At 43.0% G+C, this 20265-nt stretch overlaps 1 protein-coding gene across 1 annotated transcript in view; it reads left to right on the top strand.

Moving 5' to 3' along the window:
* The window catches only part of LOC106607945 (attractin-like protein 1), a 356731-nt gene that overhangs the window by 60855 nt on the left and 275611 nt on the right, over positions 1-20265 (top strand). The window contains exons 2-7 of the mRNA XM_014205458.2: positions 2889-2972; positions 3205-3318; positions 4276-4404; positions 5301-5509; positions 12944-13118; positions 13511-13598. Coding sequence (XP_014060933.1) covers positions 2889-2972; positions 3205-3318; positions 4276-4404; positions 5301-5509; positions 12944-13118; positions 13511-13598 — 799 coding nt within the window. The remainder of the gene's footprint in view (positions 1-2888; positions 2973-3204; positions 3319-4275; positions 4405-5300; positions 5510-12943; positions 13119-13510; positions 13599-20265) is intronic.

The raw sequence follows: 20265 nt of genomic DNA, 5'->3' as shown, positions 1-20265 counted from the left end.
GTAATCCAAAATGTGGAAAAAGCCTGAGTACTGTCCGAATGCACTGTATATTATATATGAAATATATATATTTTTTTTAATGCAACTGCCAACCACAGGAGGATTCAGGAGCCGGCTCTTAATGAGTGTAGACAGCCTGCTTGTGCCTGCAGCCGTTCTTCTAATCGTCAGATGGGGGAGGAGAGGAGGTAGTGGGAACACGTGGGTAACTAGGGGGTCCTGCCTTGATTGGGTAACTAATTCATAAAAATATACAAATAAACTGCATAATAAATAAATGTGACTGGTCAATTATGCGAGTCAGGGGGCCCAAGAGGCAAAATATATTATTTAAAATTCAATATCGACCCCAGGAGCCCGCTCTTAATGTTCAAAATACACCAGAGATCTTAATTTCATACTCGTCGCCAAACCCACTGACTCCAGGTCATCTACAAGTCTTTGCTAGGTAAATCCCCGCCTTATCTCAGTTCACTGGTTACCATTGCAGCACCCACCCACATCATGCGCTCCAGCAGGTATATTTCACTGGTCACCCACAAAGCCAATTCTTACTTGGCCGCCTTTCCTTACAGTTCTCTGCTGCCAATGACTTGAACGAACTGAAAAAAATCGCTGAAGATGGAGAATATTATCTCCCTCACTAACCTCAAACACCAGCTGCCAGAGCAGCTCACAGATCATTGCACCTGTATAGCCCATCTGTAAATAGTCCATCCAACTACCTCATCTCCATACTGTATTTATTGATTTATTTTGCTCCTTTGCACCCCAGTATCTCTACTTGCACATTCATCTTCTGCACAGATATCACTCCAGTGTTTAGTTGCTATATCGTAATTACCTCGTCACTACGGCCTATTTTATTGCCTTATCTTACCTCATTTGCACACACTGTATATATACTTTTTTTCTACTGTATTATTGACTGTATGTTTGTTTATTCCATGTGTAACTCTGTGTTGTTGTATGTGTCGAACTGCTTTGCTTTATCTTGGCCAAGTCGCAGTTGTAAATGATAACTTGTTCTCAACTAGCCTGCCTGGTTAAATGAAGGTGAAATAAAAATAAAGAAAGAAAAATGTATCCACAAATGATCAGTAGTTTATAAAAATAACTGTGCATTAAGATGTATCAGGTATCTGCCCAAGTAAAGGAAACACCAACATGAAGTATCTTAAAAGGGTGTTGTGCCACCACAATCTGCCAGAACAGCTTCAATGCACCTTGGCATAGATTCTACAAGTGGACCGAAACCATGCCCGGAAAATGCACCCCACAGCATAACATGTTATTTGTATCCCTCATTTACTCAAGTTTTTCCTTTATTTTGGTAGTTACCTGTTGCCTACATTCGGGAAGGTCGCAATTTGTCCAGCATGCAGCCAAATATACAGCTTTTTGTATTGTGGACATAGACATAATCCATAGAAGGGTTTTGGAACCTCTTACCCTGGCCATTGGACTAGTAAAGTCTATGGGTACTATAGCAATGGCAATGACTTGAATAGGAACTATAATCTATCGATTATAATAAAACTGTAAGGTTGGTTGTGGCTGTCAACATACATTTACGGGAAAAACGTACAGTTTGGAAAGAAAATGCCAGCTGTTGAAAAGAGAAGACATATCTGTCTGTACAACCAATAGATTTGTTTTTCTCAACAAAAAAAACAATTTTTTGCAAACGGCAGCACTGTTTTTCAAAGTAGCTCATCTTGAGATAGGCTATTGCCAAGACACACGCATCGGCCCTCACCGTGAGTAGTATCCTATGGCTTCATCATTAGGTGAGTCAGTCTCCCACTGGAAATTGTATTTAGTAGCCTACTGTAACCTATATAAATATTTTAGTAATTTGTGTGGTATTAAAAATAAATTCTGCCAATCTCTTCTATCATGTAAATTGTGTAGAATTGCATGAAATGCATTTTTAAAAGCAAAAAAAAACTATCCATGTGTGGAAATCCTAGAAAGCCTCTGCTCAACTGTAGCCTATGCCACATCACATGTTATTATGGCTTTATTATAAAGGGGCTTTTTCTTCAACAGTAAATTTACCACGCTTCAAATTGCATCTTGTGCACAGATTTGTTTACAGAAAATGATGGCCCTGGTTTCAGTGTAATTGCTTGAGATGGTTGTTGGGATTGTTGTTCAGTTAAGGACTCCTTAAAGCAGACCCATATCTGTCCCTAGATTCCCCATTTGAAATGAGGAAGGCCCTCAAATGTGATCACATGTAGAGAACGCCAACGCACAAACAGACTCTCAAACACACACCTTAGACGACACTTACTCACATGAAATGTACTGTAGCTGCACCACATTGATGGGCTCATACGACAAACAGGTTTTTCATTTCTTTGCACATAAAATGCAGCAGGCAAACCCACGGCTGACAAATGTGTCTCCCTCTCCGTCTCTCACCATGCTGAGTGCCATTCTATTATGTGTTCCTACTCAGCCAAGAGATGCAGGTGTTTTCCTGGTGATGTTTATTGACCTCATATAATAGATTTGATATGCTGGCCAGCTTTCTTATTCATGATGTATAAGGTGTAGTGTATGATTGTTGTGCAGAGGGAAAGGAGTATAATAACAGAGCGCTTTAATAGTAGGCCTAATTGGGACAGTCCATGTTGCAAATGGGACGACATTTCTTCATTCTCACCTATTTGGAGTTTGAATTAAGCCTATACCCTCTAGTGACTGAGGGAATAGGGGATAGTTAGTGTTAGCTATTGCTAGTCGGCTGTACCTCTGGCATTTGTCATCCTATAGCTTATTCTCCATCTTCTTTTTAAATAGTGACCCAACTGTGACTATCTATCCATCTATCCACCCCTCTCTCCACTTAGTAATTGCTGCTTTTCACTCTTTGCTAGGTTAACAGAGCCATCGGGTTCCCTCACCGATGGACCAATCAACTACAAGTACAAGACCAAGTGCACCTGGCTGATCGAGGGCTAGTAAGTAGCTCTTTCTCTCTTTCCTCCTCCCTCCTATCGCTATTCATACCCCCTTTTCTCTACATTCCGTACAGTATGAATTCATTCTTAGACTGATTAATGTCATTGTTCAGTGGTCTTAGTGTTAAATTCTTTGTCTAATGTAAAGAATCCTGGTCAGATGTGGGCAGTTGTGAAGTTCTAGTTACCTCTGCAGCCCGTTTTAAACCATGTTCTATGTTCTGTCCTCCAGCCCAAACGCTGTGCTCAGGTTGCGCTTCAACCATTTTGCCACGGAATGTAGCTGGGACCACACGTACGTCTATGACGGAGACTCCATCTATGCACCTCTGGTCGCAGTATTCAGGTGTGTCATCATACTCTATGTAGATCGGGTCACTGTGCATGCATGAACACCAAATACTGTATACCTCCAAAGCCTAATTTGTGTAGAACACATGCAGCTAAATAATACAGAGGATTGTAGAATCTACACATACTGCAACACCCACAGAAGGGATTCAGAATACTGGCTAGCTGAAGAGGAATTGTTCTCTCTCTGCAATATACTGTAGGTAACGAGTGGGTGTTATCCATGAATCAATTGATTAATATTCTACATTTAGCTTTTAGGTGTTCCTCCTCTCCAGTCTTTAGAAGCAATGTTCTCCACCCACCTAGCCACCCTCTCTCCCCCTTCCCTTTGAACAATAGGTCCACAATCTAATTCCTTCCACTGGGGGTCCTTCACCATCGACTCTCCCCTGGTCCATCACTATTGGCTGTGTGGTCTTTGTGTTGCGCCTAGGAGCCTGGGTGTGGTCCTCCCAGTGGGGACTCTGTCTGACTGCTGGAAAACAGATTAGAGTGGATTTCTCCACCCTCTCCTATAACCTTGATGTGGCTTTGCTGTGTGTACTGTGTGTGCTGTGCTGTTCAGGCCTGAGCCTGATCCTCCATGCGATAGAGGGATCGATCCCAAGGAGAGAAAGGAATCACTTTCTCCCAATGATGTAGCGAGGGAAGGGGGGTTGTCATGGTGACAGCAATCCCAGCTCAGCAGTCAAGGGTGACTGGGTGATCATTTACCCAGCATGCTTTTGGAGCTTAGTATGCATTTGTGTGTGTGTGTGTGTGTGTGTGTGTGTGTGTGTGTGTGTGTGTGTGTGTGTGTGTGTGTGTGTGTGTGTGTGTGTGTGTGTGTGTGTGTGTGTGTGTGTGTGTGTGTGTGTGTGTGTGTGTGTGTGTGTGTGTGTGTGTGTGTGTGTGTGAATACCATGTGTGAATACTCCATCATTAATGTATTTTTCTTCTTCTCCCACAGCGGTCTCGTTGTCCCGGAAACGAGAGGGAACGAGACTGTTCCGGAAGTGGTAGCCACCTCTGGATACGCACTGTTGCACTTCTTCAGTGACGCTGCCTACAACCTGACTGGATTCCACATCTCCTACTCGTGAGTGGCCCCAGCCAATACACACACTTTACATTTACAAAGTCCTCACCTCTACAGTACATCACCATTGGGGAAGTTTCTGACTCAGTAGCAGACAGTGGGATGGCTAAGAGCCATGTCCCCATTAAATTGTCTTTCCTCTCTATATATTCCTGTACACATACAACCTCAGACCACATCCCATCCTCTCTAGGGTCTACAATGTCTGTCACAGGAGTAGCTGGGGAACACCATTACAGCTAAGGAGATAGCACCCATTGACATACGAGAGGCGTGTGTGTGTGTGTGTGTGTGTGTGTGTGTGTGTGTGTGTGTGTGTGTGTGTGTGTGTGTGTGTGTGTGTGTGTGTGTGTGTGTGTGTGTGTGTGTGTGTGTGTGTGTGTGTGTGTGTGTGTGTGTGTGTGTGTGTGTGTGTGTGTGTGTGTGTGTGTGTGTGTGTGTGATTCTGAAAAAGTATTCATTGGGTTGCTTCACAAAGCAGCAGACTAGAGTCTAGCTCAGCCTCAAGGCCTCCAGCACAGACATACACCATGTGGCCATAAAGGTGTTGCCATAGCAACGCTGCTGTCACAGCCCTAAACATTATCGTCTCCCTATTGCTGAAAAGCCCATGCATTATCCTGAATCCTTGACTTCTGTCTCTCTGTCTACTGTACCTTCCCTTTTTCTCAATTATTTTGTCTGTATCTCTTTCGCACTTCTCTCTAACTCTCTCTTGATTCCTCTGTATCTCACTCTATCTGTTCTGCTCGCAGAAAAATAGTGCTTCAATGGATGTCAATCACCTCTGTTAATCAATCATTCTGTCAGCTATTTGTCTTTCGTCAATTATTACAATGATGACCTTTCCAAATGTACATCCCCATTCCTCCCATCTCTCTTTTCTGTGTCTGCAGGGTCAACTCGTGCCCCAATAACTGCTCAGGCCATGGGAAGTGCAGCACAGGGAACTCCATCGCCAGCCGGGTGTACTGTGAGTGTGATAAGTACTGGAAGGGCGAGGCCTGTGACATCCCCTACTGCAGGAACAACTGTGGCAGCCCCGACCATGGCTACTGTGACCTCACTGGGGAGAAAAGCTGTGTCTGTAACGACAGCTGGCAAGGTGGGGCTAGGGCCATGGTTATTCTAATATTGTGTCAATGTTGTCACCATGGTGTTGTATCTTCATGGTGGTTTATAGGGTTCATTCATTCTTTCTTCAATGACAAAGGTAAGTTCTTTGTGTTCTTGTAGATTGAGTCACATGGCTATCTTCTGGCTGAAAAGAGAACTGTGAACAAAGGTGCACAGAGACCATGTCTCATTTGTTACAGTAATACAAGCGGACACCTGGTGTGTTCAGCAGACACTGTATGACAGTCTTTGTGTATATGAAGAGAATGGGGTCATGTTGACACGTTTTAGGATCCACGTGAGCTGTTGGATAATGTCCAACACTTTTTCGACAGTTTGACAGCTGGAGCCTTTTGATGTTGAGTATCCCATGCTCTAACAATCTATCCTTGAGGTGATGGTGGAAGACCACAGGTTTCTTCATTCTCGCTGAACTATAATCCATCCTCCTTATTCATACATGCTACGCTAAATATAATACTTGCTATATATAGTCTACCACAGTATGAGTCATACCCAATAAACCTAGCGGTCAAACAGAAATGGTTCCGATTGTTTTTCCACCATTCATTTTATCCATCGTGGATTTTGGAAACACTTCAAATAAGGGTTGTTTCAAGTAGGCTTATCTCGGCCAGATGTTTTGATAACCATGTAAATCTCTCACGGACAAGGTGACTTTTATCAGTATATTCACCTCTATTTACCCCTCAGAAATGTAATGCTAATTAGCTGCTAATGTAGCTATCATACAGAATTACAAATGTCTGTCTCAAGCTTCACGTCACTCACCAGGGCCATGATGATCTGGACAAGACTGCCAAATCGAGGCAAAGGTAAGAATCTCTGGATTAACTATTTTATGTGAGCTACATTTTGTAATTTAATAAATTGGCTAAAGTTGTTTAAATTGACAATTCTGTTAACTGTCTTGGGCAAGTTTGACATTGAAAATGCATGTTATCTAGCTAGCTAGATCATGGTCAGCTAGTTAGCAACATTAGCCTGGCTAGATGGCTGCAGATTGTCTAGCCATTTTAAATGCATGAGAAATTCATAAAAACGAGTTTAGCTTTCTTTGGCTTTTATAAACCAACAGTCTAGCTATCTAGTTAACTAACTAGCTAACTTAGATGATGAAGCTAGGGCTAGGCGTTCTTGATAATGTTTGTTTGTGTCTATGGGTGAGGGGTGGGTAGCCTACTACCGATGTGTATCCTAGTTATCTGTATTATTTAAGTCTGGCTTTTTTGACAGGTTTCAGAGATGGACTGATTAGCATCTTCTCGAGTCAACCATGTGCTTACATTACTGCAGGAAAACATTGATATGTTAGCTGTTACCCTCTGGACAGCAGATCATTAGTATAGCTAGTAGGCAAGGTTATGTAACCTTATTTAGTCCTACCTGCTATGGTGGGTTTTAAATGAATTGGTATTCACCCGTTTGTTTTTGAGGTAGAATTACTGTCATGTTATTGATGCCAAATTGCAAACCTTATTTGCACCTTCTCTATTCCAGAACCAATGGGTGTGCCTGAGTCTTATCACCTCTCAACTAGGTTAGCTGTTTCAACCTGGAACACTATTCCAGGTTTATATATAGTGCATGCTCCACTCTCAAGTTGAAGTTGAACTTGTTGACTGATGCCATGGCGGCGGCTGCTAAAAAGAAGGGAGCAGCTGCGAACCAGAAGACTGCATCCAAGGCAGCCCTGGACCACACCTGCCCTGTTTGTCAGGTGAGTAGGATTGTTTGGTACTGTATGTACCTTTTAGGTTCCTCTCCATGTGTAGACTATTGTACTGGCCTGTGTGGGACAGTCTTTCATGTGTAGTAGTTTGTTGTATCGTATTGCTTAGTTAATCATTTGTGTCAACTTTGAATTCAATCTAAGCCGCAGATTGTTAACTTCCTCCATTTTGTACTTGACCTTTATAGAGGCAGACCCGAAGACATTCAAGCAGCACTTTGAGAGCAAGCATTCCAGGTCTCCAATGGCCCCATTTGTATCTTTATTCCATGATCAACCTTCTCCCTAGCTACCCCTTATTCCACACTATGCCTTTTATGCTCCATGGTCCCTCAACTTTGGACACTTTGGAACTTTCCATCTTATCTCTACAAACGCAGCCTACCTTCACCCATTTTCCCCATGCTGCTTTCTTCACTTGTTGTTCTTCTGATTTGATAACATCTAGACTCAGTAACATGTTTAAAAGTTTTGTGGTGTACTGTTTTGCTACCCTTTTCTCCTGTCTACGTAGTGCTGTCCTCCTGCTTTTCTGGGGATCAGTCCGAATGCAGTGGTAAATGTGCTGCTCACAAATGACAGCAGCAACATGGACCTGTTCAATTGACAAGAAGGGTGTTGATATAGCTGTGTTTAGAGATGGCTTCCTTGTTTTGAGTTAATGTGTTTCTCATTCTGCTGGAGTTGATCTAGTATTTAAAATAAAACCTACCTTACGCATTACATTTGTCCATTTGTAACTCATCCATCACAATCACAATATGCTGTTTTATATTTTGTGCTGGTGTCAGCTAGAGATGATGTGCAGGAGTTTGCAGGGATTTGTAGTCTTGTATGATGTCGACTTTGATGCTAATTAGCTTTTTTCGAATCTGAGAGTAAATAGAGCTGAATATATTGATGAAAGTCACCTTGTCCGAGAGAGATTTACATGGTTATCAAAACATCACGCCAGGGTACGTCTACACGAAACACAACCCTTATTTGAAGTGTTTCCAAAATCCACGATGGATCAAATGAATGGTGGAAAAACAATTGGAACCATTTCCATGTTTGACCGCTAGGTTTATTGGGTATTATGACTCATCCACTGTGGGGCTCAATTGTCTGTTCACCAAGAGGAGATATCTTTATATTCCATGTCTGCCATCTAGTGGTAATGGAGGTTTTGTTCTCACTCGAATACTGTATGATTTGGTGATGTATTCATACACGTATTTACTCTACTTTGTTCATGTGTTTCATCTAACCTCATGACCAAAAACAGACATTGCTCTTAATGTCACAACCCTCTGAAGTCTTCAGTGGTGTTATGTGGACTGTGTCCATGTGCATTCCATAGGAAGTGCACCTCTATTGATAAAACTAACACAAATGTATGGTTGTATTGGACATGTGAGGCATACACTTCTATGTTTCCATTCCACTCTCTGTATGATCTGGATGATTCCGACTGTGTATCTCTCTTAGTTGGGCAGGATATCAACCCTGATAACATGGTCTTTAACCCATTAGATATTAATGAAGCGAACAATAAATATAATGATTGGGTTGATCCTGACAAAAATGTCCTGAATATTACCAGAAATAAGTCTATGACTTCTGATGACTATAATGTTAAGCAATTTAACAACGTGTAAAGAGGCCACCCGATTCTGACATTGGTAGTTTGTTTCATTGATATCCTTGTGTCAACCTTGGATTTGATGAATATTGAAGATAAATGTGTTTTATATTGAGTGATTAACTATAAATGTATTTAAAAGTGTGAACCACTCACTGCATCTGATTTCAGCTATCTGTATCCCCTCATCTATGATCCCACAAGAGTGAACAGTTCATTTTCATTTTTATTGATCGTATTTTTACAAATTATTTGAATAATGTTGCTAATACAGGTATACTTTATACTGACATTTCTGACCACTTTCCAATTTTCCACTTCTCTTTGGCAGCTGGAAATGAACAGACGGGAATGATTAATAACATTAAATGTAAAATATTTAACACAAGTAATTGTGAGCACTTTAAGATTGATTGATATTTCATGTTTATAATCAGGCCAATGTAGAATCTGCTTACCTGACTTTTCTCACATCTTTCAACTCTGTATTTCACCACTGCTTTCCCTTAGGTAAGAGAGCAACAGAAGGGTTCTGGAAACCTTGGTTTACAACCAGTCAAAAAAAAAATACTCAGTAAAAAAAAACAAGTTGTATAAAAAGTTTCTCCTGAATTCTGCAAATTACAAAATGTATAAGAACAAATTCACTCACATACTTCGGATATCCCCCAAAAATATATTTTACTAACAAATTCCAAGAGTCCTAAAATAATATAAAGTCATCTTGGAAAATCATCAATCAACTGTTGAATAAGAAAAATGCATCTACAGCTATCCCATCTTAATTTATTGTTGGAAATACGATCTATAGTGATCCTGATGTTATTTCATGTCAAGTGAATAACTTTTTTGTGAATGTGGGTTCATCTCTGTCAAATAAATTAAAAAAACTGATGGAAATCCCTTGGATTACATTTAAGGGACATTTCCCTTCTCTGCTTCAGTTTGATCCTCCTGATGTAATGGAGGTAATTGGTAACTTAAAGATATCAGTAGCAGGTCATGATGAGTTTGGTGCCTCCTTTGGTGAAATCAGTGTCTTGATTACTGAACCTCAAAAGTATATCTTCACCAAATCTGGTGTTGTTCCTAAAGATTAGAAAATTGCCAAAGTTATCCGCAGCTATAAATCTGAAGATCCAATAACTTTTACAAATTATCTCCCAATATCTGGACTACCATGTTTTTTTAAATCCTAGAAAAATTGGTATATAAGAAAATGTTCAAATATTTAATTCAACACTGTATTGAGCACCAATATGGTTTTTGTAAAAACTACTCCACAGATATGGCCCTTTTGCAATTTGTGGATAAAATCTGTACAGCCCATAACAACAATGAATACGCTCTTGACATCTTTTTAGATTTATCCAAATCGTTTGACACCGTTGATCATGAAATATGACTTTCTAAATTGCATTATTACGTTTTTCATGAGTACACAGTACCTGTCAAAAGTTTGGACACACCTACTCATTCAAGGGTTTTTCTTTATTTTTACTATTTTCTACATTGTAGAATAATAGTGAAGACATCAACACTATGAAATAACACATATGGAATCATGTAGTAACCAAAAAAGTGTTAAACAAATAAAAAAAATATATATATATTTAAGATTCTTCAAAGTAGCCACAGAGATCCTTGATGAAAACCTGCTCCAGAGCGCTCAGGACCTCAGACTGGGGCCTTCCAACAGGACAACGATCTTAAGTACCCAGCCAAGACAATGCAGGAGTGGCTTCGGGACAAGTCTCTGAATGTCCTTGAGGTGCCCAGCCAGAGCCCGAACCCAATCAAACATCTCTGGAGATACTTGAAAATAGGTGTGCAGCAACTCTCCCCATTCAACCTGACAGCTTTCGAGGATCTACAGAGAAGAATGGAAAAGAAACTCTCCAAATACAGGTGTGCCAAGCTTATAGCGTCATATCCAAGAAGACTGGGCTGTAATCGCTGCCAAAGGTGCTTCAACAAAGTACTGAGTAAAGGGTCTAAATACTTATGTAAATGTGATATTTCAGTTTTTATTTTTTATACATTAGCAAAAATGTATAGCGACCTGGTTTTGCTTTGGCATTATTGGGTATTGTGTGTAGATATTTAATGCATTTTAGAATAAGGCTGTAATGTAACAAAATGTGGAAAAAGTCAAGGGGTCTGAATACTTTCCGCATGCTTTGTAGTTATGTTAATGCTAGAGCACAATTTGTTCATTCAAACGGCTGTGTATCTACCAGGGCCAAGATATCCTGCGGCGTACCACAGGGTTCAATAATTGGACCTTCGATATTCCTGATCTATATCAATGACCTAGCTGCTGTGTCTTCTACCGTACCTCCCATTCTCTTTGCTGATGATACCAATTTGATTTTATCACACAATATTTCTATTCACCAATTAATGAAGCCAACTCAGTCATGAACACCTTTTCTGAATGGTTCCAGATAAACAAATTCTCTTTAAATGTTAACAAATCTACCTTTTTTGCATTCACTCGTGAGAATAAGACATTTTTAAATATTGTTAAAAAAAGAGCCAGAATCTCAATTGGTGGGAATAAAATTGAACAATTCACATACACTAGATTCCTCTGTTCTAGTTGATGAAAAGTTATCCTTGAAAGATCCTATTCAATTTGTCTGCAGCAAAGTGATGAAATCTGTTGTTATCATCAGAAAGATTAATGGTTTGGTTCATCAGGCTTGCTTCCTAACTCTATACTATAGCTTCATTTACCGATATCTAATTTACTGTAGTATTGCCTGGGCCGGTACATATGCCTCCTTCCTATACAAATGACTCATCATACAAAAGACTAGCCACCTCTCTAATTACCTGGCTCCATCTGCACCTTTTGTTTAAGAAACTCAATATATTGTCTATTTATGACATTAATGTACTCCAATTATGCACTTTCATCTACAAATACTCATACTTCCCTGACAGTTTACCTAAACCCTTCAATGGATTCTTCCAGATTAATTCTGAAATCCATCTATATAACACAGGACACTGCGATAACCTTCACCCTCCCCACTGCCGCACCTCACATAGTCAATTCTCTATCAGATACAGAGGTACTATACTCTGGAAGTCTTATCTTTACTTTGCCAAAACCTCATCATCCCTCAGTAACTTCAAGCGAAAACTGGGGGTCAGCCTGATGAACCAAACTACCCAATAATCCCCTCCATGTATCCTCTCTTTCACTCACTCACTCACTCACTCACTCACTCACTCACTCACTCACTCACTCACTCACTCACTCACTCACTCACTCACTCACTCACTCACTCACTCACTCACTCACTCAAACATGGTATACTGAGTATATAATATACAATTATAATTAATATGCTTTGTTTAACTTTTATACTTTTACTCGTGGTATGGTTCATTACAAGCCTTTTGGGCTTACAACCTCACCGGCACACCTTTTTTAAATTTGTATTATCTGTACTGTTTTGTCTTTCTTTTATTTTCTTTGGTGCAAATAAATTCAACATACAGCATAATACTTCATCCTTACAGTAGAACCAACCAAGCACCTCTCAATGAGACAGAGTTGGTGCCACTGCTATTTTATGAGTTGCTGGTCATTGATTACATCACACTAATGAGGTTTTCTCCACTGATATATTGGGTTAGACAGCGTGCTGGCCCATAGACACGATCACACCCATTCCACTGTCTGTCCCCCACTCTAATAGAGGCCAACAGAGGCCAATATCAGCGGGTCCTTCTCATAATTGGGTTTGATGAATCAGTCCCTCCCTCCTGATTAAAACCCCTAATGGTTTTGCCATCAGTTGGCCTCTGGGTGGTGGGGTCCTGTTAGCATGTGAGGTCTTCACCATCATGGCCGACCCCCCCACATGACATAGGCTGTGTTATCAGGCCCTTCACCAGCAGATGGTGCTGTGGTACCACTTTGGTTGTCATCTGTATTGAAGTGTTTTTGATGAGTCTTTTGCTACAAACGCACCTCACGTATTTGTAGGTATTTGTCATGTGTTTGAGTCATGTGTTGTCGTCCTCTCCAGGTCCAGACTGTGCTCTGTCAGTACCATCCACAGAGTCTTATTGGGTGATGCCTAATGTCAAGCCCTTCGGACAATCTCTGGGCAGGGCCTCCCATAAGACTGTGGTCCACGGGAAACTCATGTGGGTCGTTGGAGGATACACCTTCAACTACAGCTCCTTCCACATGGTGCTCAAGTAAGGCACTGACTGAAGAGAGGCCTGGAACGTCTGTCTGCCTGCCTGCCTGCCTGCCTGCCTGCCTGCCTGCCTGCCTGCCTGCCTGCCTGCCTGCCTGCCTGCCTGCCTGCCTGCCTGCCTGCCTGCCTGCCTGCCTGCCTGCCCCCCTCTTTCTCTTCATCTCTCTCTGTGTCTATTTACCTCCTATATATTTGTCTCTCTCCTTCCTGTCTTTCGCCTTCTCTCTGTGGGTCTTTTGCTCCAAACTCTCTGTCTCTCTCCTCTCGACTACTTCATCTCTTTGTCTCCATTTACCTGTAATATCTCTCTGTATCACTAACTTCTCCCTCCACTCTCTATCTATTTGTTGAATGTTCCCAAGCCTGACTCTCTTTTTTCCCTCTCTGCAGTTATAATATGGAGAGCAGCACTTGGGATGTGGTGCCAATCAATAGTGGTCCTCTGCAGAGATATGGCCATTCTCTGGCTCTCTACCAGGTAAAGCAGCTAATGGTCACAGCCCACTATCAGGGTGGATGTGTTCCTTCCATCTAGCTTTCTGTCATCAACTGGTACCATACACCTATACAGGGCTCTATACATCTACAGACTGTAGGGTTCTCTCTCTGTCTCTTTCTGTTTCTCTGGGGTTTTCTCTCTCCTTCACACATAAACTGTGTACATTTATATAGGGTTCTCTCTCTCTCGCTCTGTGGTTATCCTATCTCCTTCTCTCTGTTGGGTGAGGGAGCTAAGAGGATTGCCTCCCTGGGTCTGAGTAGAGATAACATTGCAGTAAGATTTATGTGGGGACCTCAGGATTTGTCAGAGAGCAGAAGGGCTGCAGGCTTTGCTTCGACTAACTGACACTTTGTCTCACTAGGGGAAACAAGCATGACCACATTTAAAAGGCCTGCTCTGCCTCTTCTCCCCTTGAAACTATAGGAGTCTGTCTGAATGACACTCCCTGTTAAATAGAAAGGCTGCATTTGGCATGTATGTGTGACATTAAACTCTTCCTTTACAGCTGTGAGTCTTTCCACACCTGGATTGTGCAACATTTGCCCGTTATTCTTTAAAAGCAACTCCAAGTTAAGATTTGGCCCTTTGTTTTAGGTTATTGTTGAAAGGTGAATTAATCTCCCAGTGTCTGGTGGAAAGCATACTTTTTATTCTGTCACTCTGTCAATTAGTTTAGTATTGTGGAGTAACTACAATGTTGTTGATCCATCCTGTTTTTTCCTATCACAGCCATGAAACTCTGTAACTGTTTTAAAGTCACCATTGGCCTCATGGTGAAATCTCTGAGCGGTTTCCTTCCTCTCCAGCAACTGAGTTAGGAAGGACGTCTGTATCTCAGTAGTGACTGGATGGTCTATCAATACACCCAAAGTGTAATTAATAACTTCACCATGCTCAAATGGATATTCATTGTCAGTTTTTTTGTGTTTTTTTTTACAAATCTACCAATAGATGCCCTTCTTTGCAAGGCATTGGAAAGCCTACCTGGTCTTTATGGTTGAATCTGTGTTTGAAATTCACTGCTCGACTGAGGGACCTTTGTGGTGGCTAATTTCTGCATTACCAAATGAGGAGAGTTACAAACTTCACACACCAGTCAGAGTTATACTTAAACTACATATTTAATAATAAGAGCTTTGCATTAGCACTGACTTTCAACGATTCCCCATTTCTAATGAACCGTTGATAGTGACAACACAAAAGTACAAAGATCTTTTATAGCCAAGATACACCCCTCTCAACCTACATGACGAACCACAGATCTTAGGAACAGTTCACAAAGAAAGACTTTTACTTGAGAGAGGAGTATCCCATAGCCAGATAGCATTCGCTATAAATTATCGTACAGTTTGGTCCCTAAGACGAGGTTCTAATCTCGTTCCTGGTACTTCATAGCACAAAAATATTACCTCATGTTATCTGGAATGCTCTTTAGGTTTTATCACCCAAAGACATCGTAAATATCCTCTGTCAGTGCTATCTCATAGAGGCCCATCCTCAGTAGAGTTAACACACACACAATAGTTAACAGAATACTATATTCTGTCGAATATAACAACAATTATAATGCAATACAAGCATTATAACATAATCTTGCAATTTTCCACGACACCTTACAGATAATTGTACACTCAGTGGCCAGTTTATTAGGTACACCAACCCGTTCACAAAAATGGATCGCTCCTACAGAAAATGAGTCACATGGCCGTGACTTGTTATATAAAACAGGCAGATGGGCATCGAGGCTTTCAGTTACTGTTCGATTGAACATTAGAATAGGCTAAATGAGTGGTACATGAGCGTGGTATGACTAGGGCTATCGCGGTGACCTTATTACCGCCACACCGGCAGTCACGAGTCATGACCGCAGTCAAATTCTCTGTGACCATTGGTCACGGTAATCCTATCCAAAACTGTGCAAATGAATGGCGCTGATGGGTAGACTACCAAACTTGTTAACGGCCCCCGCTAATGCCCTGGTACTCAGTGCTCTCTGGAATTAGAATAATATGAATGATGAGGACAAATGGTGATGGGAGTTAGAGCTCCCATTCCAAAAGGTACACAGGAAAGCCCCGGACCCAATATGCATGAATTCATTTTTAAAACCCCTTTTGAAAGTACCTAAAGAACAACCGGTCGGATCCCCGTGAGGGAAGAGTTGAAAAGCCAATTGTTTTGCTACTTTATTAAATTGGAGCCAGAAAGAGAGAGCGAGAGAGAGAGAGGCACAGAGCATCTGTAGGTTATTAGGGAGTGGAGGCATAGCGGTGTCGGTGTGTACCTGTTGAATTTTGGTCGTTGTAGCCTTTCTTTATCATTTCACTTTGAATTCTGTCATTTTAATTCCATCTTCCATTGATTAGATACCGCTAACTTGCTTGCCACACAAGCTGAGCAGCAATGCAATTGAGCGCATGCCTTTTTTTTGGCCATCTTTTCCAAATCATCAATATAGAGTCCCATCATGCAACCCATATGTTTTGATTTCGAAGACATTCCCAGGTTTATAGGCCTTTTCACAAATACATAAATAATGGATACTATTCTGATAGTGTAGGCTATATTAAATTGATTTATTTGACTTTTTTAAATGTAGATGTGTCGAAGGCGCACATCATCAGTTTATATAGAAGTCCAGAGATGATACGCATGTTGATGTTAATTAACGGTCAGTTACCATGAGACCGGCAGTCATTTGCGTGACAATTACCGGCTGACAAAATGTCATGACTGCCCCACCGTAGGTATGATTGTTGGTGCCAGGCACGCCGTATCCAGTATCTCAGAAACGGCTGTTTAATGCCTCACAAAGGATCGAAGTAACAGGCTACTTTGACACTGAAAAACTAAGAATCTGAGATCAATAAAAATGACCTTGTCTTGAATCCATCAATAGCCTAGGCCTAGGTGTGTGGAGACACACATATTATAGTCCTAAAAAAGCTTTCCAGGTTCACTGACTCACCCAATGGTGCGCAGCTCACTCACCGGCGATGGCCGATGCGCTCTTGCCAAAAGCTTATCTCTCTTGTTTTACTTTGTAAAACAATGCTGTTCGCTCAATAGACCTATTTGGAAGTTGATAACTTGGTAGTCTTCAGACAGATTAGTCTTCTCTTTTCAGCAGGATCCATTTGCTTTCCAACCTGTTTTCCCGCAATTGTATTTGAAATATTGTACTGTAATGGGCAAATATTGTACAATCCAGGTGTGCAAATCTCTTACCCAAAATCACCGTCAAAGTATTGACTCGGGTGTGAATACTATTTCTGGATTTGTGCAAACATTTCTAAAAGCATGTTTTCACTTTGTCATTATTGGTTATTGTGTGTAGATGGTTGAGAAAGAACATATATTTTATCCATTTTGAATTCAGGTTGTAACACAACATTTGGAATAAGTAAAAGGGTATGACTACTTCTTGAAAGCTAGCTTCTTGAAAGCTATGTGTGTGAGCGTGTGCATGCATGTGTGGACAGTCATGGCTGTGTGCCCACTTTTTCACTATATCCCTATCTTTCACATGTTCCATTCATGTACTTGCTTTGAACACACTTAGCCCATCAAGTGTTCCTTTACTAGTCACATTTTACATTTTACATTTTAGTCATTTAGCAGACGCTCTTATCCAGAGCGACTTACAAATTGGTGCATTCACCTATAATATCCAGTGGAACAACCACTTTACAATAGTGCATCTAAATCTTTTAAGTGGGGGGTTAGAAGGATTACTTTATCCTATCCCAGGTATTCCTTGAAGAGGTGGGGTTTCAGGTGTCTCCGGAAGGTGGTGATTGACTCCGCTGTCCTGGCGTCGTGAGGGAGCTTGTTCCACCATTGGGGTGCCAGAGCAGCGAACAGTTTTGACTGGGCTGAGCGGGAACTGTGCTTCCTCAGAGGTAGGGAGGCGAGCAGGCCAGAGGTGGATGAACGGAGTGCCCTTGTTTGGGTGTAGGGCCTGATCAGAGCCTGAAGGTACGGAGGTGCCGTTCCCCTCACAGCTCCGTAGGCAAGCACCATGGTCTTGTAGCGGATGCGAGCTTCGACTGGAAGCCAGTGGAGAGAGCGGAGGAGCGGGGTGACGTGAGAGAACTTGGGAAGGTTGAACACCAGACGGGCTGCGGCGTTCTGGATGAGTTGTAGGGGTTTAATGGCACAGGCAGGGAGCCCAGCCAACAGCGAGTTGCAGTAATCCAGACGGGAGATGACAAGTGCCTGGATTAGGACCTGCGCCGCTTCCTGTGTGAGGCAGGGTCGTACTCTGCGAATGTTGTAGAGCATGAACCTACAGGATCGGGTCACCGCCTTGATGTTGGTGGAGAACGACAGGGTGTTGTCCAGGGTCACGCCAAGGCTCTTAGCACTCTGGGAGGAGGACACAAGGGAGTTGTCAACCGTGATGGCGAGATCATGGAACGGGCAGTCCTTCCCCGGGAGGAAGAGCAGCTCCGTCTTGCCGAGGTTCAGCTTGAGGTGGTGATCCGTCATCCACACTGATATGTCTGCCAGACAAGCAGAGATGCGATTCGCCACCTGGTTGTCAGAAGGGGGAAAGGAGAAGATTAATTGTGTGTCATCTGCATAGCAATGATATGAGAGACCATGTGAGGATATGACAGAGCCAAGTGACTTGGTGTATAGCGAGAATAGGAGTGGGCCAAGAACAGAGCCCTGGGGGACACCAGTGGTGAGAGCACGTGGTGCGGAGACAGATTCTCGCCACGCCACCTGGTAGGAGCGACCTGTCAGGTAGGACACAATCCAAGCGTGCGCGGTGCCGGAGATGCCCAGCTCGGAGAGGGTGGAGAGGAGGATCTGATGGTTCACGGTATCAAAGGCAGCAGATAGGTCTAGAAGGATGAGAGCAGAGGAGAGAGAGTTAGCTTTAGCAGTGCGGAGAGCCTCCGTGACACAGAGAAGAGCAGTCTCAGTTGAATGCCCAGTCTTGAAACCTGACTGATTAGGATCAAGAAGGTCATTCTGAGAGAGATAGCAAGAGAGCTGGCCAAGCACGGCGCGTTCAAGAGTTTTGGAGAGAAAGGAAAGAAGGGATACTGGCCTGTAGTTGTTGACATCGGAGGGATCGAGTGTAGGTTTTTTCAGAAGGGGTGCAACTCTCGCTCTCTTGAAGACGGAAGGGACGTAGCCAGCGGTCAAGGATGCGTTGATGAGCGAGGTGAGGTAGGGGAGAAGGTCTCCGGAAATGGTCTGGAGAAGAGAGGAGGGGATAGGGTCAAGTGGGCAGGTTGTTGGGCGGCCGGCCGTCACAAGACGCGAGATTTCATCTGGAGAGAGAGGGGAGAAAGAGGTCAAAGCACAGGGTAGGGCAGTGTGAGCAGGACCAGCAGTGTCGTTTGACTTAGCAAACGAGGATCGGATGTCGTCAACCTTCTTTTCAAAATGGTTGACGAAGTCATCCGCAGAGAGGGAGGAGGGGGGGAGGGGGAGGAGGATTCAGGAGGGAGGAGAAGGTAGCAAAGAGCTTCCTAGGGTTAGAGGCAGATGCTTGGAGTTTAGAGTGGTAGAAAGTGGCTTTAGCAGCAGAGACAGAAGAGGAAAATGTAGAGAGGAGGGAGTGAAAGGATGCCAGGTCCGCAGGGAGGCGAGTTTTCCTCCATTTCCGCTCGGCTGCCCGGAGCCCTGTTCTGTGAGCTCGCAGTGAGTCGTCGAGCCACGGAGCAGGAGGGGAGGACCGAGCCGGCCTGGAGGATAGGGGACAGAGGAAATCAAAGGATGCAGAGAGGGAGGAGAGGAGGGTTGAGGAGGCAGAATCAGGAGATAGGTTGGAGAAGGTTTGAGCAGAGGGAAGAGATGATAGGATGGAAGAGGAGAGAGTAGCGGGAGAGAGAGAGCGAAGGTTGGGACGGCGCAATACCATCCGAGTAGGGGGAGAGTGAGAAGTGTTGGATGAGAGCGAGAGGGAAAAGGATACAAGGTAGTGGTCGGAGACTTGGAGGGGAGTTGCAATGAGATTAGTGGAAGAACAGCATCTAGTAAAGATGAGGTCAAGCGTATTGCCTGCCTTGTGAGTAGGGGGGGAAGGTGAGAGGGTGAGGTCGAAAGAGGAGAGGAGTGGAAAGAAGGAGGCAGAGAGGAATGAGTCGAAGGTAGACGTGGGGAGGTTAAAGTCACCCAGAACTGTGAGAGGTGAGCCATCCTCAGGAAAGGAACTTATCAAGGCGTCAAGCTCATTGATGAACTCTCCAAGGGAACCTGAAGGGCGATAAATGATAAGGATGTTAAGCTTGAAAGGGCTGGTAACTGTGACAGCATGGAATTCAAATGAGGAGATAGACAGATGGGTCAGGGGAGAAAGAGAGAATGTCCACTTGGGAGAGATGAGGATTCCAGTGCCACCACCCCGCTGGCTCGATGCTCTAGGGGTATGCGAGAACACGTAGTCAGACGAGGAGAGAGCAGTAGGAGTAGCAGTGTTATCTGTGGTGATCCATGTTTCCGTCAGCGCCAGGAAGTCTAGGGACTGGAGGGTAGCATAGGCTGAGATGAACTCAGCCTTGTTGGCCGCAGACCGGCAGTTCCAGAGGCTGCCGGAGACCTGGAACTCCACGTCACAATGGTGTACCTCCACCACTGGTGTCTCCAGGTGTCAATTCATCAAAAACAGAAAACTTTCCGGGAA

This window comes from Salmo salar, chromosome ssa01, assembly GCF_905237065.1.
Source record: "Salmo salar chromosome ssa01, Ssal_v3.1, whole genome shotgun sequence".
Lineage (NCBI taxonomy): Eukaryota > Metazoa > Chordata > Actinopteri > Salmoniformes > Salmonidae > Salmo > Salmo salar.
Note: the sequence above shows the minus strand (reverse complement) of the source record. Positions and strands in the feature narration are given on the sequence as shown.